The 22,888-nt window shown below is 44.3% G+C and overlaps 1 protein-coding gene across 3 annotated transcripts in view; it reads left to right on the top strand.

The window, feature by feature from the left end:
- Nucleotides 1-22,888, top strand: part of PTPRB (protein tyrosine phosphatase receptor type B) — a 114,168-nt gene that overhangs the window by 81,332 nt on the left and 9,948 nt on the right. For all 3 annotated transcript variants that reach the window (XM_007082248.3, XM_007082247.3, XM_042992751.1), the window contains 13 exons: nucleotides 1,649-1,927; nucleotides 2,455-2,604; nucleotides 4,979-5,222; nucleotides 11,205-11,311; nucleotides 15,236-15,335; nucleotides 16,130-16,213; nucleotides 16,316-16,333; nucleotides 16,459-16,540; nucleotides 17,155-17,245; nucleotides 17,932-18,008; nucleotides 19,694-19,828; nucleotides 21,116-21,238; nucleotides 21,470-21,633. In XM_007082248.3, coding sequence (XP_007082310.2) covers nucleotides 1,649-1,927; nucleotides 2,455-2,604; nucleotides 4,979-5,222; nucleotides 11,205-11,311; nucleotides 15,236-15,335; nucleotides 16,130-16,213; nucleotides 16,316-16,333; nucleotides 16,459-16,540; nucleotides 17,155-17,245; nucleotides 17,932-18,008; nucleotides 19,694-19,828; nucleotides 21,116-21,238; nucleotides 21,470-21,633 — 1,654 coding nt within the window. The remainder of the gene's footprint in view (nucleotides 1-1,648; nucleotides 1,928-2,454; nucleotides 2,605-4,978; nucleotides 5,223-11,204; nucleotides 11,312-15,235; nucleotides 15,336-16,129; nucleotides 16,214-16,315; nucleotides 16,334-16,458; nucleotides 16,541-17,154; nucleotides 17,246-17,931; nucleotides 18,009-19,693; nucleotides 19,829-21,115; nucleotides 21,239-21,469; nucleotides 21,634-22,888) is intronic.

The following is a 22,888-nucleotide window of genomic DNA, read 5'->3' as shown; positions in this document are numbered from 1 at the left end:
TAGACCCAGATTTTCAAGAATTTCCTCAGAAATTCCAGGGGACAAGGGGCAAGGTAAGGAAAGTCTTAGGGAGGTCACCCCAGCAGAGCACCCCTGACCACCAAGGCACGCTTAAAGCACAGGACCAGCGACCCTCTGATTTAACATATCAGGGAACTGAGACCTTTTTTTTTTAAATATATTTTTTAATGTTTATTTATTTTTGAGAGAGAGACAGAGACAGAGCACAAGCGGGGGAGGGGCAGAGAGAGGGAGACACAGAATCCGAAGCAGGCTCCAGGCTCTGAGCTGTCAGCACAGAGCCCGATGTGGGGCTCAGACTCACGAACCTGAGATCATGACTTGATCCGAAGTCGGACGCTTAACCAACTGAGCCACCCAGGCACACCGGCCTTTTCTTTTTTCTTTTTTTAATTTTTTTTATTTTTTATTTAAAAAAAAATTTTTTTTAACGTTTATTTTTGAGACAGGGAGAGACAGAGCATGAACGGGGGAGGGTCAGAGAGAGAGAGGGAGACACAGAATCTGAAACAGGCTCCAGGTTCTGAGCTGTCAGCACAGAGCCCGATGCGGGGCTTGAGCTCATGGACCGCGAGATCATGACCTGAGCCGAAGCCGGATGCCTAACCGACTGAGCCACCCAGGCGCCCCCGGCCTTTTCTTTTTTAAATGGCTCAGCTGCTAATATTAAAATTCAAAAACTACTTATCCAAATCGTACAGTGTAGCTTCCTAGGATGTAGTTAGAGATGTAGGCATGCAGCTGGTTGGGAAAGCCTATAGAGTTTGGTTATTAATGTGCACGGTCAGGTCACATAAGTGCCTTTCTGTCCAACTGTATCTCTTACTCCTTGTGGTGTCATTCACAACAACTAATGAGATCAGCTGCCATTCACTGGGTCCCTACTGGGTCCGGCACTCTGTTGGGCAGAAGAAAATGAACGACCATAAGCATAGCAGGTGGAGGAGCGTGGTGTACATGGGGAGCCAGAAGCAGTTTCGGTGCCTGGAACATGTGTGTGAGCAGGAAAGGCAAAAGTGGAAGAGGGGGGACAGAGCCAGGGCCTAGGGGGTTAACAAGTAAGCAATGCCGTTTCTTAATTTTCTCGTAACAGCTAGTATTTACTGAGCGATTACTCTGCCAACCACCATTTTCTAGGTGGCTGTGCCTGGTTCTACTCCCTGAACCATCACGGTGATCACAGGATCGAGGTACTCTTGGTCTCCCCACTTTACAAATGGGGCACAGACACCTTACGTAACTTGCCTAAGAAGTCACAGCTGATGAACAGAATTTGAATTCTGGCAGGCCAAGCTGCATTTTTAATCTTTTGGCTATTCAGCCCCACCTTTGATCTGACTCCGCCCCTTAACTTTAGTGCCCCCGCTAAACTTAGTTGTGTATTTGTGTTTCTGATCACTTTGGCACCTGGTGATTTTCTAAAGGGACAGCGTTTTAATTTTTAATGTTTCGCAGAGTGTGAAATTCCTTGGGAGATCCATAATAATTTTTTTTCTTGAAAAACAATCCAAGTAAATTTTGAGAATTATTTATTTAGACCTCAGAGCAAGTAGGGCCCAGAGGAGCTGGAAGAAAAAAATACATCTCACAGAGTTGTAAGAAGTGTCTCCTCCTTTCTCTCCTTTAGAGCCAGATAAGATACAAAACCTGCATTGCAGGCCTCAGAACTCCACAGCCATCGCCTGTTCTTGGATCCCTCCTGATTCTGACTTTGATGGGTATAGCATTGAATGTCGGAAAATGGACACTCAAGAAGTTGAATTTTCCAGAAAGCTGGAGAAAGAAAAATCTCTGCTCAACATCATGATGCTGGTGCCCCATAAGAGGTACCTGGTGTCCATCAAGGTGCAGTCGGCTGGCATGACCAGCGAGGTGGTTGAAGACAGCACTATCACAATGATAGACCGTAAGTGTTTCTGGACGCATGCGCTGAGTGAACACCTTGTTGTACCGCACCCATCACTGCCACTCACTTGCATGCAGGTCGCTTCCACATGAGCAGGCCTTGTTGTCGCTTGGAAAAGAGAACCTAGAAGCCTTCAGGGAATGGAGACATTTCTCTGTGTCTGGCAGCAAACAAGTTAAATGATCTTAAGGTACTTGAATGAATTAGCCTTTAAATACGTCACTTTGCCTGATAGAGTTAGAGCTATAATGGAGCTTTTAAGCACTTTGGTGCTATGACTTCAGGAAATCCTGCTGAGGTGCTGCCTCTTTCATTAGGTTTAACGTGCCACTGGCACATCACTTCCTCTGCCTGCTTTCCTCTAGGAGAGGAGGAGGTTTTCTGGATCACAAGCTTTCCACACAGACATACACACGCGCGCGCGCACACACTGAGGTCGGTGCGTGGAGACCTTCGTTTCACTGATTGTTGTTATATGGAAAAGCAGAGTTGTGACTCCCCTGGGTTCCTTCTCCATCCTTTTTCAGGGCCCCCTCCTCCACCTCCACATATCCGTGTGAATAAAAAGGATGTGCTAATTAGCAAATCTTCCATCAACTTCACTTTCAACTGCAGCTGGTTCAGCGACACCAATGGAGCTGTGAAATACTTCACAGTGGTAGTGAGAGAGGCTGATGGTAAGTGATCACGGATTATCTGCGAGCAGTAGGACACGGGGACTGCTTTCTCAAAGGTCACCGTGGAGGCTCTTTCTGTGACACGTTTGGAAGAGTGGAAAACTTAAATCTTTATATAATTCTGTCCCCTCTCTGCTGGATGCTGGGAGATGTAACAAAAACTTTCAACAATAAAGCCTATTATTCACTGGGTTTAATTATTAAAAGGGTGGCTGATAATCATAGCAACCACAGCAGTAAGTACAAATAACTATCATTTATGGAGCCTTTCCTATGTGCCAGGCACTGCTGGAAGTGCATTGCAGGGATTGACCTACACAGCCTTCTTCACACTCATTCAATGCTGTTCACTACTTGTTTTGTTCGGCCATTAAGCGGCAATATGCTTCAATGCCTTCCCCGCCCCAATCGCAAATACCTCAAGGAACCACACCCTTCCAAACCACTCACCAATTCACAAAGAAATATTCAAGAGCCGAAAAGAGGGAAAAGATGATCATGAAAAGCATCCTTCCTTTCTCTACTGAATTGCCAGCAGTATATTCCATTTTCTAGTCTATGAAGTCATTCAAAGTCTACCTAATTTCTATAGGCTAATAGTTACGACAACGTTCCATAGGGCCTCAAGTACGATTTTTAGAGTTTATCACGCCAGCATTTGTCAAACCACCTACAGGAGTGTCGTATTTGCCACCGAGGGCTTGTGCACTATTTCTCCAAAACAGATGTTTGTGTCTGGAGTGGCGTGGTATCTTTTACACGTCTTCTGTTTTTTCAGAATTGTTTAAAGGGTTGCACATGAGTTTCTTAATAAGCATCTCTATTTCAACACATTTGTGCACAATGAGAAACTTTAAAGCTGACAAGTGCTGGAGCAGCTCCTAGGCTAAATAGTGCTTTAGCTCACCGGGTGTCTAACAGTCTATGTGCTTTGACATGTAATTTAATTGTACTAAAGTTGGTTGTGCGTAACTAATTAAATAATTTCAACGGCCAGTGGTGCATCCCAGATTTCCTTACATCTCATAGTTGGAGATAAATCAGCAAACTGTGGAGAGATTTTAGAGTTAATGAAGATGTAGTGAAGGTGATGTTTTACTACATGAATGTAAGGCAGTGACCAAAAAGAAGCCATACCCCAGAAGGCAGCCTTGTGTTCTCCGGCCATGTGGGTTTTGATTATTGATGTCCATGGAGCTGGGCTGTGCTTCCCTGGTGATCTAAGATAACAGTCCATCTCATGTAAATGCCATTCATAACATATATGTTCATCTTAAAGGCAACATTCCTTTTCTTTTTTTCTTTTTTAATTTTTTTTAACATTTATTAATTTTTGAGAGACAGAGAGGGACAGAGCATGAGCAGGGGAGGGGTGCAGAGAGAAAGGGAGACACAGAATTGAAGCAGGTAGGCTCCAGGCTCCAAGATGTCAGCACAGAGCCCGACATGGGCCACGAACTCATGAACCAGGAGACCATGACCTGAGCCGAAGTCGGACACTTAGCTGATTGAGCCACCCAGGCACCCCGGCATTCCTTTCAGTTACTGCCAACAAGATAATATTTCCAAGACCCACTCATTTTGAGCAAATTTTACTAAACAAGAGTCCGGGATGTGGTGAACCCCCACGATACCGCTCCTTGCGACGCATCGTAAATGGTATCCTATCTCTATAATATTTATCTTCCTAATTATGCTTTCCTCCAGCCAACACAAAAACGAGTTTGCAGTGCCAAAACACACAGCAGGCTGGGTGGACAGAGAAGAGTTCTGGGAAGCGTTCTGCACGAGGGGCCAAATTCGAGCCAGGATTAAACTGTACTCAAGATAACAGAGAGCTGTACACGGAGCAATTATCTGACAGGGTGTGGCCCTCGGAGTGTGCCTTTGGGTGACTGCTCTGGACTTGAAGTTGATTTCTCTTATCTCTTCCCTATTTCCTAGGTCATAGGGATTTCCTTATTAGCTCAGCTACAATGGTCATTGGCAAGGTAGAGAGCTTGTCTAGTGGGCTGACTCACAGTGGGGAGTGTCCAACTTTCTGGTGTTCTGGAACACGTTATTATCAGATGCAGTGAGTTCACCTCTCAAACACACACATTCTATTTCCTAGAAAAATGACAGGGTGTGTGCATAAATATACGTACGTGTGTGTATAAAATTTTGTATCCACACACTTTAATTTTCATTCTAGGGGAAGTGAATTAAAATTAACTTCGTTAGGAGAATTTCGCAGCCTCCTTCAAGATCAAAGAGTCTGCGCTTTGGAGATGACTGGTGATGGTGGGTGAGAGGAGGCAGACGTAGAAACCTCGTTAGGAATCACTGAAGTCACGAGAAAGCCAGTGCTTCACTGTGGGTTCTCTCCCTCCAGGCAGTGATGAGCTGAAGCCAGAACAACAGCACCCTCTGCCCTCCTACCTAGAATACAGGCACAATGCCTCCATCCGAATGTATCAGACCGATTACTTTGCCAGCAAATGTGCCGAAAGTCCCGACAGCAACTCCAAGAGTTTTAACATTAAGCTTGGAGCAGAGATGGAGAGCCTGGGTGGAAAATGCGATCCCAATCAGCAAAAATTTTGTGACGGACCACTGAAGCCGCGCACTGCCTACAGGTTAGATGTATTGTTTTGCAAGAAGGGACATGCTGCACTACTGGGTCCTTAGCAGTCTGGGCATCTGATGCACTTGAGCTCCCGTAGATTAATAACCAGCACTACAACAGTGTTCTACATGTTACTGGGTCATTTATAAAAGTTGAATTCCTGCCCCCGTTCACAGGTAATGTGTAAAGAAGGCCGGCCTTCGGCACTCTGCAAAAGCTCTAATTCATTATATGAAGAATTGAAGGTTCTTAATAGATTGTTTTTTCTCCTAACTTCTTTAGTACAAATAAAACAACTTCTTTACTATTTTAATGACTGCGAAGATGTCCAAACAGAAAAATTGAGTGTAGGGAGACCCAAGAAATATGAAGTTTCATCTTCTACTTCTAGTGAGGGTTGTAATTACACATATTTATTTACCTTCTAAGGCATAAAAAGATGAAGGTGCTCTTTGGTCCAGACAGAATTCTTGAAGTCGAAGGCCCCTTAATGAATGGGAGTACCCTTTCCTCCTGCTAGGATGACAGATGAAAAGGAGCAGCTGTTTGCTTTGGCCCTAGGAAGCACTATGGCAGCCAACAGGCCCTTTCAGTCATAGGAATTGGCAGTGCCCTTGGTCTACACTGTGCTCCCCGAAAGCAAGTGTGAGCAGAAGTACACAGCATCCCAAGCCAGAGTCCTCAAGAAAAAGGGAACCTTGGCTGCCATCTTGGATAGAAGCTACAAGCATCCAAGATCAGTACTTCTGCAGAGAATGTGCTGTCTCTCTTAGGTGTTGGCAGAGCTGACATCCAGCCAGTATGGCAGCCAGTCAGGTTCTCTATGGCGGGTTGGTCAGTGTCCAGGTCTTACTGACTCTTACATATTTTGAATATCATCCCTGAGTCTCAGCAGAGACTTTCCTACATTCTCCAAAAGGAGACAATGACACGGCATCACACCTGAGAACATTCTCAGCCCCTCCCTGGAATCAGCACAGGCAGGCCAACAGTTTTCCTAAACCAGAAAACTCACCTTGGGCAGGAATTCTGTGTAACTCCCTCTGCCCAGGACTCACCATAAAAATGTGATTTCCACCCTAGCCCAGGTTGGCATCTTCAGAGTAAACTCATACGATCTTACTAGTGAGGTGGGCTCATGTGGTCTTCTATTCCAGAAGAGACCATATGAGCCTACCTGAAGGAGGTGAGATCTCAGACAGAACAAAGGAGAAATGTGAGGGAGATCAGAGCCCTGGAATCCTTTAGTTCCTGTAAGAATCAAGAGATGCCTCAGCTCCTCGGTCACATGGACTCAAGGAGATTTGAACAAAAGTCTCCCAATGGCTCTATTCGATTTGTGAGTTGGAAAGTGGAGGCTGTTTTTTGTTTGTTTGCTTTCTGAAAGAGAAGGAGAGAAGATGACTGAGTCATTACTACAGTTAAGAGAGGGACAATGAGAAGCTGTAGATGGTTCATGTCTGTCCCAGAGCCTACCGCTCTCCACCACACTCCTTCCCATTCGTAACGGCTGCTGAGGGCCTGGGAAAGCCTGTACTGAGTTCACTCACTGCCACTTAGCTGTGTAACCTTGGAAATGGCATTTCAATTCCCAAATCCTCATTTCTCTCATCTGCAAAACAACACAGGGCTGTCCTGAGGAGGAATGTAGATGATCCATCAAACCTGGTCATGTCCCTTCTCGATTAAGGCCTTCCAGTGGTCCCCAATCACTTCTAGGAGTAAATGAAGATTCCAAAGAGGGCACATAAAGCCCTCACCTTCTCTCTCCTGCTTTGCCTCCTACCATCTGTCACAAGTACACCCTGCCTTTTGTTAACCCTTACTTGGAGTTCCTTTGACAGTGACATGCGTCTCTTATACCTCTGAGCCCTCACACATTCTTTTCACTCTATTTGGGATGCCCTCCCCTCCCTTGACTGGCTGGTGCATCCCTTCATACACTTCAGAAACCAGCTCAGCCCTCAAATTACCCCAATCAACCTGTCAACCCACACTGGGCAGTTGGCCCTAGCTCCATTTCCACAGCACCCAGACCCTTCATCACTCTAATCCTCACTTACCAGGACTTTTCAGCCCTTTGTTTGGTTACTTACCCCTTTTCACTAGACTATGAGAGCTTGTAGTCTAATAGAGACAAAACAATATGACAAATACCTGGCCCCAAAGAGGCACTCATTAAATGTTTGTGAACAAATAAGGGAATGACCCAAGTTGCTCTATCAGTACTTACACATTTCTTATTATAGCTTGATCAACTCATGCCATACTTACATGTTTTCTAGAACACAGCTTCCCTATATTTCCCCACATTTGGTTCAGTCCTGTGAAAAGCATGCCAGGCAGATAATGCTTGATAAGAGGAGGCACAGCCTTTCAAAGTATGTGGGGGAACCACACACTACGTGGTATCCTGTGTGATGGCTGCTGACCCCTAGCTTAATACAGTCGGAATTCTACCTGTCTCAAGATGATGGTCACCATAGTGACCCTCAAAGCTATCAGGCATCTTTTTTCCAGAGATGAGAGAGAACGGGGGGGGGGGGGGGGTGAGGGGAAGAGGATTGAGACAAAATGGGAAATGCTAGGTTTAGCTGCTTTGCAAGTTTATTATGTCAACGAATGTGATGTTTCCCATTTGCTACTGGGTTCCTATTACTGGGTGTATAATTAACTCCATTCCATATGGGAAGAGAAAGGGCAGATCATGATGGGTGGGAGGCATTTTGGAAGTTAATAAAGTGCTGATCTGGCTTTGTTTCTATTCTAGAGTATTTTTATAATGTTTATTTATTTATTTTGAGAGCACCAGCACAAGAGAGAGAGAGGGAGACAGAATCTGAAGCAGGCTCCAGGCTCCGAGCCATCAGCACAGAGCCCGACACGGGGCTCGAACTCACGAACTGTGAGATCATGACTTGAGCCTAAGTTGGACGCTTAACTGACTCAGCCATCAAGGCTCCCCAGGCTTTGTTTCTATTCTAAATGGAATAGCAATGTGACCACGATCAGGTAGTCAGCTTCTCTTGACCTCATTTTCCCCAAATGAAAGAAATTGAAACACATGATCTCTAACTTTGTGCTATAGATTTCTGATTGTGGACACATATAAAGTTGAAGTAATTACTATCATATATCTGTTAATTAAAATAATATTATATGTGTATACACTGAATATATATATATACACATATGTGTATATATGTGTGTGTGTGTGTATATATATATACATATATATATACATATATATATATACACACACACACACATATATATGCAATACAGAAGAGGTCTGTAAAATATAAGCAGAAATGTTGAAGGACATAAGAGAGTAAATAAATGCTGTAAAGGTTCAAAAGGCTTCTTGAAGGAGGTAACATTTTAGCTTAGCATTAACAAGTAGAGAAGGATTTGAAAATATGGAGATAGGGACAGAAGGAGATTCAATGTGGAGGGAAGAGTGGGAGTCAAAGTGCAGAGAAAGAAATACACAGATTGTTTAGAGAAGAGCAAATAGTTCAGTTTCAAATTGGGGAAAGAGCATGGAAAGGGGTAGCAGGGAAGACAAGACCAGGAAGGTAGGATCCAGATGGGTGCTAAATGCTAATGTGGTGGTGCTGTCCATTTTTGGAAAGAGTTTAAGAGCAGAGCTCCTACTGACCCATTGAATTGAAGGCAATCCTGTACTAGGTCATTGTCTCCTATCTGGGTTCCTAGAGGTTCTTATTCATCTACGTCCACATTGTATTTTGCATTTTGCAGCTAGCATTTCAGAATAGAACATGTCAAGGTTGTCACACTCAATGCTTTTAATTTACAAAGAAGGAAACCAAGGCATAAAAAACTTTAGGGGCCATTCATCTAATCAGCAACAGAGTGATAGCTAGACCTCAGAACCTCTGCTTCCTAGCCTGGGCCCTTTTTACCATCCCTCCAACAGAAGTCATTGCTGTCAAACTGAAATGAAGCCAAGAGAAAATAAGAGAAAGAAATCTGGACTAGGATTCAGAAAACACAGGGTCTGGTTTTCTTTCACTGCTGTTCTTTGTGATCTGGAGCAAGACACAGAATCTCTCCAAACTTCAGGTTCCAAATCTCTGACGTGTTATAATAATAAGCTTCCTTGTTATATTGGAGAAGTTGGAAATGATCAGGTAGAACCATGTCTGTGAAGATTCTTCTTCACTTATAAATCACTATACAAATAGAAGAATCTCTTTTCACCGGAGAGACTCATTTCATTTTCCAAAAGTACAATGCATTAGCAACACACACCAACTCCTCACCTTCCCACTTAACACAAGCTGACTGCTTGTTACCCGTGAGGGACATCTCACAATGCTTCCATCAACAGTCTGTTATTCCTGGAAGTACAACTTTCGGCTGGAAAGCAGCTTTTAGAGGTGGAAATTATATATGTGGTTGATCAATATCATCTTGTTCGTTTTATAAGATTGCATTTGGACTTGGGCATGAGTTAGAAGGAAGGGCAGAGGGCAGAACAATTTGCCCAGAACATTTGGGTGAAACAAATCTAGATTTATTTTAAAGGAAAAAAGAGACTTCCATTCACTTTCGTAGGATTTAAATCAACACTAGGAAAGTTTTCCCATATAAATCAAGCCTCATAGTCTCAGCCAATCTACAGTTTGAAAGAGAAAGACCTCAATAGCCGGCCTGAGGCAGTCTTTTTAACTTAGTGCAGGGATGCTCTCCTATAGCTTCTGTGAGAGCAGGTTCTCCTCCAGCCTCTGCTTAAATGCCCTCAATGACTGAGAGCTCACTACCTGTGCAGCAGCTCATACTGTAGGTGTTACAAAGTGACTTTATATTCCCAAACTACACCTCCCTGTGACTTCAGCCTATTGGGCTTCATTCTGCCTTCCTAGAGGAAAAATAACGATGTCTGTTTCCTCTTCTAGGTAAGATTCCCTTAAATCTGAAATCAAACAACATGTCCCACAAAGTCTTTTTGCTCATTGTCCTGTTTAATCACTTCAAATGATCTCAAACCCTTTCTAAGTAAGGTACGTCCCCAGAAACTGAGTGTGGCCATCCAGACTGGCCTGGCTCACCCAGAGAATATGAGACCAAGGTTTTTTGGTGGGGACAAGAGACTTCATCCAGGCTGAGGTTACAACTTCATCTTTTAGTAGCTGCTTATTGAATTCAGGGCCAGCTAATCTCAGGCACTGTCCCACATGGACATGTGGACAGCCGCCTTAGCAGCTCTCCTGTCCAGGTGGCTGGAATAACTCCAAATGTCAGCTGGAGACTTCGAGATCAACCTCGCTGTCACTGTAAATCCAACACAGCCCGAGCAAAGCTCTTCTTCTTTCCCCAGTTGAGATGCCCGTTCCTATCAGTGATGCCATTATTCTCTCAAATGACTGAGCTCCAATCTTAGGCCCATCCTGAATTCCTCCCTTTCCTCTTTAGGCTGGGCCCCATCTGGTCTTTCTTCTCAGTGCCTTCCCCACTGTGGTTCCCTCTGCCGCAACACAGGCATGGCTGCCTCCCTGACTCTCCTCTGATTTCTGTGCACATGTCCTCTTATCCAAGAGCCCTTCACTGACGTGCTGAATAGAGCAGGTCCATATACCCATCCCCATGGCTGTTTTTCTCCCTTACTCTCCTCTTTTCTTTTTCATGGTACATATCACCATCCAGCATATTGAATTTGTATATATGTTATCTGACTTCTAACACTAGAGTATGTAGCCTCTGGATGGTACGGTCTTTGTTGTGTCCCTGGCAGTATCCCCAGATCCTAGAACAGGAACTGGCACATAGTAGAGGCTCAGTAAACATTTGACGAATAAACGAATAAATGCATGAATGAACCCAGGTCTGTCTGATTCCATATTTCATATCCTACCTTGGACACATACTGACCAGGGGCCCACCTTGTTTCTCCTTGAGCACATTTTCTAGTCAGCTTTACTGTGGACAGACACTAATTTGTACTCAAATAAATCGGTTTCCCTTTCAGAATCAGCATTCGGGCTTTTACACAGCTGTTTGATGAGGACCTGAAGGAGTTCACGAAGCCCCTCTACTCAGACACATTTTTCTCTTTGCCTATCACCACCGAGTCAGGTAAGGCTAACCTCCTCATCTACCCACATAGTCTACCAACTGCTGTGTCACTTACAAGAGCCCCTAAGTCTGGTGACGTGGCTAACAGGGGAACATGTGCTTTCACTTGGAATTTAATCTCTATGTGATCATGCATGATGTGGATTAGAGAAATTGCTCGTACTTCTAAAGGGGAATGGACTGAATGCGCATTAATCTTGAAAAGAAAGTAGAAGTATCAGATTTCTTTAATTAAAAATGAAGTTTTTAAAAATATGAGTGAAAAACATTCAAATTAAGAACTTGCACAGGCCAAAATATAAGTACAAAAGGCTTTTGCTCATAGGTGAGAATGTATGTATGCAGAAACATAGAAATGCATAGAAAAAAAAGACTAGAAGGAAAACCACCAAAGTATTAACAATGAGGGGTGCCTGGCTGGCTCAGTCAGTAGAACATGCGACTTAATCTTGGGGTCGTGAGTTCAAGCCCCACGTTGGGCATAGCGTTTATGTAAAAAAAAAAAAAAAAAAAGTATATTGAGGCTCCTGGGTGGTTCAGTTGGTTAAGCGTCCGACTTAGGCTCAGGTCATGATCTCGCAGTTTATGGGTTTGAACCCCTTGTCGGGCTCTGTGCTGACAAGCTCAAAGCCTAGAGTCTGCTTCGGATTCTGTGTCTCCTTCTCTCTCTGCCCCTCTCCCTCCCCTTCCCCCCTCCTCTCAAAAATAAACATTAAAAAAATTGTTCTTAAAGTATTAACAATGAATATCTCAAAGTAGTGGGATTATAAGATGATTTTTTTTCCTCTTTGCTTATGTTACTTTTACACCATAAAAAAATGTTAACTTAAAAAAGACTGCATAAATTTATGAAAGAAACTTCCCTAGTGTTCTAGAGGGAAAGCCTGAATAATAATAGTAGCTAATATTTACTATCACCTTGGTACATGAAATAGTTCATCCAATCTTTACTATAGCCTTTTGTGGTAGATACTGTTACCATCTCTATTTCAAAGGTGAAGACCTGTGACACCAAGAGGTTTAAGTAACTTGCCCAGGATAGTAGAAGTGGAATTCTGGCATTTTCTGCTGGAGTCCTTAACCTCTGCCCTGCATTGCCTCAGAATATTCCCAGCATGCTGCAAACAGCCTCATTTTTCAGCACCTTGTTCCCTGATACGGTCTTCTGTCCCAGCGTTTCCCTGTAGCCAGTGTTCCACAATGCTTGGTCTCAGGAAGTTCTTCTTCCTAGCTAAAACAGTCTCTCATGCTGCATGACAAAAGATGACTCAGCCTCACAAACACTCCCGTCTATTTATGCCAAATATAGGGATAATCTCCCACTTTTCAAACCAAAAAGGGATCAGAACACAGTTAAGAGGACTTAGATGTGTTTGCTTGTAATTGAAAGTTAAGTAGGGGCATTGTAAACACAATTCTTTCCTATTTGGAAACAACAAAAATTGTACGTAGTCCAGCAAAGGAAGATAGTCAACATGTATCCAAAAAAAGAATATTAACCACATTAAAAGACTGTGTTGATTTAATACATCTCGAATAGCAACATTGAACAAACAAAATCCAAGGGCTTCAAGTGCAAGTTCGAAAACAGGCGCTCCATAGACCTAAATATAAGAGCTGAAACAACGCAACTTTTGAAAGAAAACACAGGAGTAAGAATCTGTGACCTAGGATTAAGAAATGATTTCCTAGGTCTGATAGCGATAGCACAAGCAACAGAAGGAAAAAAAAAAAAAAACAAGATAAATAGGACTTGGTCAAAATTGAAAACTTTTGTGCTTCAAACAGGACCATGAAGCAAGTGAAAAAACAGCCCACAGAATGGGAGAAATTATTTGCAAATTAATATCTGATAAGGGTCGCACGTCCAACATATGTGAAGAACTGTTACCTTACAAGTCAAACAACAGGGGTGCTTGGTGGTTCAGTCGGTTAAGCATCCAACTCTTGATTTCATCTCAGGTCATGATCTCACACTTCATGAGATCAAGCCCTGTGTCGGGCTCTGCACTGACAGTGTGAAGCCTGCTTGGGACTCTCTGTCTCTCTCTCTCTCTCTCTCTCTCTCTCTCTCTCTCTCTCCCTCCCTCCCCCACTCGCTCCCCCCACCAAATAAATAAACATTTTTTTAGAAAGTCACACAGCAAAGGATATGAATAGATGTTTCTCCAGAGAAGATACACAAATGGCCAATAAGAACATGACCAGATGCTCAGCATCATTAGTCATTAGGGGAAATGCCAATCGAAACCACAGTAAGACATCACTTCACACCCCCTGGAATGGCTGTGATCAAAAGACACTGACAAGTGTTAGCGAGGATATGGAGAAATTGGAACCCTCCTACATTGCTCGTGAGAATATAAAATGGTTTGGCTGCTCTGGAAAACATTTCTGCAGTTCCTCAAAATGTTAAACCTAGAGTTACCATCTACCCAAACCAGCAACTCCACTCCTAATTATGTACCCAAGAGAAATGAAAACATACGCACACACAAAAACTTGTACACGGATGTTCGAAGCAGCATTATTTATAATAACCCCCAAATAGTGGTAACCCAAGTGTCCATCAGTGGATGAATGGCTAAACAATATGTTATATATTCCATGCAATATTATCCACCTATGAAAAGGAATGAAACATTGACCCCACACTACAACACAGATGAACTTTGAAAACATTATGCTGAGTAAAAGAAACCAATGACAAAAGACCACCTATTTATGTTTCAGTTTATACGAAATGTCCAGAATAGGCAAATCTACGATGACAAAGTAGAGTTTTGGTTGACAGGAGCTGGGGAAGGATGGAGAGTGACTGCTAAGAGGTATGGGGTTTCTTTTGAGGGGTGACAAAAATGTTAGAAAATTGAATGTGGTGTTGGATGTTTGTCAGACTCCATGACTGTACCAAAAAGCATTGAATTACACAATTTAAATTGGTGAATTGCGGGGCGCCTGGGTGGCTCAGTCGGTTGAGAGTCTGACTTTGGCTCAGGTCGTGATCTCGCGGTTGATGAGTTCGAGCCCCACATCGGGCCCTGTGCCGACAGTTCAGAGCCTGGAGCTTGCTTCAGATTCTGTGTTTCCCTCTCTCTCTGCCCCTCCCCCACTCATGCTCTGTCTCTCTGTCTCAAAGATAAGATAAACACTAAAAAAATTTTTTTAAATAAATTGGTGAATTGCATAGTATGTGAATTGTATTTCAATAAAGCTGTTTTAAAAATAGTCTACTCTTACCTATTCATAAACTCCCAGAGGTAGTATCATACCAGATAATAAAAATAAGATTTCATTAAAATAGCTCTCAGTAATTCACTGGATTTGCAAAAGTCCCCAGTGCTACTCATTACTTGTTTCATATGAATGAAATAGGATTTTTAAACTTTTATTTTTTTAATTTATTTTATTTTAAAGTTTGTTTTTGAGAGAGAAGAGTGCACAGGAAGGGCAGAGAGAGAGAGAGAGGGAGGGAGAGAATCCCAAGCAGGCTCCTCATGCCAGAGCAGAGCCTGACGCAGGACTCGAACCCACGAACTGTGAGATGGTGACCTGAGCTGAAGTCAAGAGTTGGACGCTTCACTGACCGAGCCACCCAGGCGCCCCTGAAATAACATTTTTATCTTGGTGGCAAACTGCTGGCCTTTCCATAACAAGCACAAATGAGTCCAAAATTCCTTTATAAGCTGAACACCATGAACTTCAAACATGTAAGGACTGACCTGCCATTCCAGTGTAGGAGCCAGTGTTTCACCTTCCCGGCTGCACACTCCTCCGTGATCTAGTAAATACTCCAGTGTGGCCATCGTTTGAATTCTTCCGTAATAATGTCCCTAGGGAGACAGGATTTCAGTAGCTGGCTTCCTGGTTCTTTAGCACTAATTTTCCTACCTGGGTTTGTTATTTCCTTCTGGATTATTGTAGAGCCTTTATTTGGAGTTATTGAAGGTGTGAGTGCCGGTCTGTTCTTAATTGGCATGCTGGTGGCCATTGTTGCCTTATTCATCTGCAGACAGAAAGCTAGGTGAGTACAAAGTATCCTATGGTGATTGGGCTCCCAACTTTAAAGGTGCCTTTGAAAATGCCCGTTAGCCTGAGAAGTAAGAAGGGAAAAGAATTTCCTTTCTCCAGGCTAAATCATCTTTGTTTCTGGAGAAAAACAAGTCAAACCCTCCAACAGTGACTCGTTTTATTCAGCCCCTCCTCGACCATTGATGAATTTTGCCCCAGCCAAATGACTGAGGGGCCATCTGTAGCTTCTTCATTTGAATGTGAAATAACTCCTTTTGCTCCTGAAGATAGAGATGTCTGTGAATTGCCCACCCAAGTGCTTTTCTGAAATATGCTGAAAAGTATGGTTGACATCACCATGTCGTGGTCATATTTGCCATGCTAATTTAAGAAGGGACCAAAAAGAACCAAATAGCAGGTGGCCCCAAAGCCACACCCCCTCCTCTTAGGGAATTTGTTTTATTTGGCACATTGTCTTCCCTCTTGCAGTCATGTCTTGCATCTAAGGTTTACTGGGTTTTTTTTTTTAAGGAAAGTTTTATTGAGAGTGTGGGAAGTGATTATGACCTGTAGCCAAAAACCAGAAGACAAATCTTCAGCTATTGCAGAGATCCGTTTCTGAGTGGGAAAAATCTATTTCTTCTTTATGTTCTTCCTCCCCTCAAAGAGACGTTGGCTGAGTGTAAATCTACATGAATACTGAAAAATCCATATTTGCACAGACATGCACAGCCTCACCATAAATGGAAAATTTTGTTTGAATCAAGTTTCATAATCAGAATATAAACCCTCTCCCTTATGTTTCAGCCTTGGTCGAGAAAGGCCCTCTGCCCGCCTGAGCATTCGCCGGGATCGACCATTATCTGTCCACTTGAACCTGGGCCAGAAAGGGTGAGCGCCACATTTTCCTTCACATAATGTATTGAAAGATGAGTTGATTGTTTTATGTGAGATTTGCTAACGAGGTCTTTCTTCTTTTGGCGTCCTTCACAGTAACCGGAAAACGTCTTGGTAAGAGAGAGAACTCATTAATTACTATATTATCTGCTTTTGAAATACAACCCAGATTGGGTATGGCAGTTTCCCTTTATGTCAGTAATTTTCTTTTTTTTTTTTTTTTCTATTTTTAACTATAGCCCAATAATAATAAATCAGTTCGAAGGGCACTTCATGAAGCTGCAAGCTGATTCCAACTACCTTCTATCCAAGGAATACGAGGTACAACTTGGCTCCGTGATGCTTTAGCAATCCCAGTCCTTAGAATTTCCCTTCCAGCCTCCCTCCTTTCCCTTTCCCTTCCCTCCTCCCCTCCACGTGGAGTCTCCCGTGGAGTCACAGGCTGATCAGGCTCTGGAGCTGACCCGTAGGATCTCAGCTGACCGCTCTTTTATGCCCGAATCCATTCCCTGCTGATGCACCACTGGGTCCCAGAGGCCAGTCTGATCTCCAGAACAGCACAGCAAGCAAAGTGCTACTTGGACAAGACGTTAAGAAAGAATTAACAAATCTCAGATGTAAACCTAATTCTGTCTATTATTTAACCTGGCATTTTGCTGGACTGGGAGACAATGTGGTTTGGTGAAAAGTGCCCAGGCTGTGGATTCGGTTCCCGGCTTTGCCACCTGTGTGGCCTGGGGCAGGTTAGTTATCCAGTCTGAGCCTCATCTGTAGAGTGGAGGTGAGAACAGCTCCTCTGCTTTGGGGATCAGAGCCATTCCGTAAACAGCAACTACTGGAACGTGTTGTTAGATCATTATGTATCTCGAGGACTATATGATTTGCCTTCTCTTATTTCATATTCTCCACCTGCAAACTTCTTTTTGACTTACTAGGACTTGAAAGACGTGGGTCGAAACCAATCATGTGACATTGCACTCTTGCCGGAGAACAGAGGGAAAAATCGATACAACAATATATTGCCCTGTGAGTTTTGTGTTGAAATGTGTCCAGCTGTCTTCCTCTAGCCATTTCTTCTCTTTTCTAGGAATAAAATGGGGCTAAAGAAATATGGTATAGCTGAATATGGAAGATCTGAGGCTCTGAATGCCTTTAAAAAGGAATGACTTGTATGTTATTGCACTTCCCTTCAGTGGGTAACAACCAGCTTGCAACCCGCTATGACACTTCTCATGCTGTTGACATGTCACCACGTGGTCCTACTGCACCTCCTTGGAAGCCTGGGAGCAGTAATGGGGTTAACAGCAAAGGCCAGTGTGGGTTTCCTTCAAGTCCTAAGTTAGGAGTTATTATATATTTTTTATTATCCTGACCCTAGCAGGTGAGGCAGTAGAAAATAGTTGTTCTGGACTGTATTTATTCCGGCTGTGAAAGGGAGCCGGCCACTCCATCGGGGAAAGGTATAGTGTTATGAAGGAAAGAGCAGAGGGGGCCTCAAAGAGCATTTGGCTTGTTTGTGTGTTTATGGGCCGCCTGAGCAACTTGGCAAATCAGTCACCCTGTCTGACCCTCAACTGCAAATGGAGATGAGAATACCTCCCTCTGGGTGTTTTGGAGGTCAGAGCTAATGCACATCAAATACCAAGCCTTCCATCAAACAGTAGAAAAAAATCATCCTAAGATCCAGTGACTCTCAATCAACTTCCTTCCAGATGATGCCTCTCGAGTGAAGCTGTCCAATGTAGATGATGACCCGTGCTCAGACTACATCAATGCCAGCTACATCCCTGTAAGTGAACCATTAAGCCATAGTGCCTGGGATGAAGCTTTGATGGGTGGCTACATTGCAGATACCTTTCCTCCCACATGCTCCCACACTGTTCCCAGGTCTGGAAGCACATAAAACACAGGGGGTGCAATTCCATCACTGCTAGAGCCCATTTTTCACAATGGCTATAGTCACACAAGATGATAATGAGCTCAGGAGGCATTGTCAAGGCTAGACCTCTCTCTGCAGCTCTCAGCAAAGATTAGAGCTCCCCAAGGAAGCTCCATGGCTCAGGCTGCCCAGCTAGGGGAGCTGACTCAATGTTATTTGGATTTTTGAAAACCAAAGACAGAACTCAAAAGTTGTGTCAGACTATTGGGCTCAAATTCTGACCAGCATCCTGCCAACTTCCCACAGCACACTACAGTGGAAAAGACTTTAAGGTCAGACAGTTTCACATTTGAATTTCATCTCTGCCCCTTGCTGACTCTGTGACCTCGGGCAAGTTATGTCACCTCTTGGGGCCTCATTTTCTTTCCCAAAAAATGAGGAAAATAATATTTACCTCAAATAATTATTCATTCACTCAATAAACACTATACAGTTAAGTAGTAACTATAAGTCAGATGCTGAGCTATGTACAGGGATAAGGTCAGGTGGAATCCTGACCATCAGAGAAGAGTCGGGACATCAGGAAATGACAAGGCGATGCCATGGGAAGCAGGCTAGAGAAGTCTTCTCCCCCATCAACATACATCCACAGCATGTGGGATCTTGTTAAAATGCAGACTCTGAATTGGCAGCGCTGGGTAGGACCTGGGATTCTGCATTTCTCACAAGCTCCCCAGGTCATCACCGGGCTGCTGGTCTCTGGGGAGCAAGAAGCTAGGGGTGGCCAGGGGAGCTTCTGGGAGGAGACCACCAGCCCGCAGAGCTGAAGATAAAGGAAGGCTCAGCAGAGCAGGCAACATGCTGAAACATGGAGGCTAAATAAGGACTAGCCAGCCGAGAGGCAGTGTTTGGGTGGGCGGGCGTGGGGGTGGCAGAGGTGACACAGTGCAGGGGCCCCGAGGAGAGGCAAGGAGAGAAGGAACTTCAGCTAGGAGCTGCAAGTAATTCTGTCTTCCTGGAGTGCAGAATAAGTGGACGAAAATATCCTAGCTCATAGAGTTGTGGTGAAGATTAAGTAAGATCTGTGGAAGTCCTGCCCCACGGTATATGGTAGATGCTCGATAAACAGTGGTTTCCCTTCCCCTAACTTTCCCTTGTACGATGTCTCCAACCAGCGCTCGTGTCAACTATCCAAAATGTCTAAAGCTCCCCTACATTGAATAGGGGAAGAGCCTGATCCAAGTCAGTCCCTCAGACAGTCCCTTCCTACACACACACACACACACACACACACACACAAACACACACACACACACACACACACACACACACAGTCTAGGTTATTGCCTGAGTCCTCCATTGCCTCTTAGAATAGACCCAGCCTGATAAATGGGAAGCAGTCTCCTAACAATAGTTCAGTGTTCCGGCCTTTGTCCTTCCTGTTCCCAAGCCTTGACACTTGTGTTAGTATCTTTTTCTCAAGTCAGGGATCTGGCAAAGACCTATATATCATGTAGTCTGCAGAGATAACCCTCTGTTTACAGTCCTGAGGAGGCCCATTGTTCCTGACTCTCCATGTTGTAAATTCATCACAGGGCAACAACTTCAGAAGAGAATACATTGCTACTCAGGGACCTCTTCCTGGCACCAAGGATGACTTCTGGAAAATGGCGTGGGAACAGAATGTTCACAACATCGTCATGGTGACCCAGTGTGTGGAGAAGGGCAGGGTGAGTAAACAGTCTCCCTGACTTCCGAACTTCGCTTACCGCCCCCAGGATGGAATTCTACCCCACCTCCGAGAGTTAAACTCCATAAAAGCAAAGGAGGGATCATGTGAGAGCATTGTTAGTGAATTCAGCCACTCAGTTACAAGAGGCTTACCTGGGTGATACCCACTTCTGATTCTGGGTCTGAAGTTTCAGGCAAAGGTGTTTCCATTTGAAGACTGGGATCATCAGAAGTGCCCATGACACAGAAATATTAGGTGGCTCCTTGTCTGTTCCACCCTTCAGTGTATACCTTGCCAGAATCACTGGCTCTGCCCCTACTTTTAGGAAAGAAGAAGTAAACTTTAGGCTGCAGACACAAAGTAAAATAGTTATCTAGGGCGCCTGGGTGGATCAGTCAGTTAAGTGTCCAACTCTTGGTTTTGGCTCGGGTCATGATCTCACAGTTTGTGCGTTGGGGCCATGTATTAGGTTCTGAGCTGACAGTGTGGAGCCTGCTTGAAAGTCTCTCTCTCTCCCTCTCTCTCTCTCTCCCTCTCTCCCTCTCTCTCTCTCTTTCTCTCTCTCTCCCTCTCCCTCTGCCCCTACCCCCCCACCCCCATCAAAAATAAATAAGCTTTAAAAATAAAATAAAATAGTTATCTGGACAAATTAAGCAAATCTTGTAATGCATTTATAAGCCTCTATTTTATGTGGTTATTTTGAGGATGAAAAAAGAGATTGCATATAAAATACCCAGTATCTGTGATCAATAAATATGGGTTCATAATTCTCCCTCCTGTCTTCCTACATGTAAATTGGAGCTTAGCTAAATGTTCTGAATTTTCAAATATCACTTGGCACATGGCATTTGGTCTGGGTGAGGACAGTGATATCAAAATAGAAACAAAACAGGGCCAAGAAGACATTGGCTTCCTCTGCCCACCTAGAACTTTCTTGAGAAAGAACTATTGTAATATGTGGGTTATGGGCCAGTGGAATTGAAATGCAAAGGAAATCAACAGAAAGCTCAAGCCTTGGAACAGTGTGCCTGAAAGGTACATGAACCCAAAGTCGGGGCTTCGCTCCTTGGATAGTCTCCAAGGAGAGCTCCCTCCAAGTCTCTCCTTCCTTCGCAACTGCAGCCTGGTTTGAGCACTGGCCCTGAGCACACTGATGGAGAGCAGATGGTCAGACGCTCTAGCAGCTGACCGTAGATTCCAGCTCAGGAAGATGTTTTGAGGAGGAAACATCCAGGTTCATAGAGGAGTCACGTTCCCAGACTCACATATTTCTGTCTTCCTCTAGGTAAAGTGTGACCATTACTGGCCAGCAGACCAGGATTCCCTCTACTATGGGGACCTCATCCTGCAGATGCTCTCAGAGTCTGTGCTGCCTGAGTGGACCATCCGGGAATTTAGGATATGCAGCGTATGTTTGTCTGTTTGACTTAACCTAACAGCCCCTATTGGAAAGACACAGGACACCCATGAATCCCCTTTTTGCCGCTTCCTCCCCCATAGTTTCAGCTCATGGGAGTTGCTGAGTGGCATCAGATGTCAGACTTGTATGTTTGCCTTGGGTCCTTCCTCTTTTTTTTTTTTTTTTTTTTTGGTGGTGGTCGGGGGGGTCCTTCCTCTTATCATCTTCTCTGCCTTCCAGGAGGAACAGCTCGATGCACACAGACTCATCCGCCACTTTCACTACACAGTGTGGCCAGACCACGGGGTCCCAGAAACCACCCAGTCCCTGATCCAGTTCGTGAGAACCGTCAGGGATTACATCAGCAGAAGCCCCGGTGCCGGGCCCACCGTGGTGCACTGCAGGTACCGACGGGGAGTGGAACGTCCGTCTGAGCCAACCGGCCTGCGCAGGCTGAGAGCACATTATTGTGCTCTCTCCTGTCTTCTTTCTCCCTTTCTTCACCTTCCACCTGTCTCTCACCCTCACTCTCCATCCCTTTCTCTCTCCCTCTTGATCTTTTTGCTTCTGTACAAAATGCAAAGTCCCTATGTGACTTCCAGACCCTCCATAAGTGGGTCCGTCTCACTTCCCAACCCAAATTCCTGGAAACCTCCCTCCCACGCTCTTCACAAACCTGCCTATTCTCGCCTCTTGCCATCCTTACTCTTTGGAATGGCCAAATCTCTCTGCTCCACTTGTACAAACCCTGAGCACCCTTCCAGATCCCTGCTCCAGACCTCCCTGCAGGTCAAGTAGCACTTGCCATCTGGAGCACCCAATTTTGCTCTTAAATCTCTGTTCTGTCTTGACTTCTCTTTGCTTTGGACTGCATACCCATATAACCAGCCTAACAAGCAATGCCTCACTCTTCATCTCTGGGGAGCCTGATGCTTAGCTAATTAATGTTTGCAGCAACACTTTGATAGCCCTGACCAAATGGCACTAAGAAATAAAGAGCAGGGAATTGCTACAGTAAGAGAAATGTCAGATGCCCTCGTTTCCTCGCAGTTAGCCCAGCACCCTAGGAGCCTGGCTTTTATATGTCATTGGAACCCTGATGCTTTTAATGGGAATGTGAAGCACTCAGGAGCTTCCTGCTTTCTGAAGAATGGCTGGCATTTCTGCCGGGACCACTTGAGAACTGTTATTCTTTATATTACAAATCTGTGCATCAGAAACTTCCAGTTACACAGTCACTTTGGGAAGCAATTCAGCAATCCCTACTGAAGCCAGGGATTCTAGCTTCCCAATGACCCATCAGTTCTGCTTCTAGATATCAACCCTAGAGAAGTCCCCATGCATGTGCACAAGGAGGCTCACTGCAACACAATGTTTAAAGGAGAATAACTAAAAATGATCTCATTGCCTGTCAGTAGGGAATAGATTAGCAGGGGATAGATTGGCAGTGGTTTATGAACTCTGTGGAGTAGTTAAAAGAAAGTGGATCTTGGGGTGCCTAGGTGGCTCAGTCAGTCAAGAGTCTGACTCTTGATTTCAGCTCAGGTCATGATCTCACAGTTTGTGAGCTAGAGCCCTGCGTCCGGTTCTCTGCTGTCAGTGCAGAGCCTGCTTCAGATCCTCTGTCTCCCTCTCGCTCTGCTCCTCCCCCGCTGGTTC

This window comes from Panthera tigris, chromosome B4 (assembly GCF_018350195.1).
Source record: "Panthera tigris isolate Pti1 chromosome B4, P.tigris_Pti1_mat1.1, whole genome shotgun sequence".
In the NCBI taxonomy this organism is placed as follows: Eukaryota; Metazoa; Chordata; class Mammalia; order Carnivora; family Felidae; genus Panthera; species Panthera tigris.
Note: the sequence above shows the minus strand (reverse complement) of the source record. Positions and strands in the feature narration are given on the sequence as shown.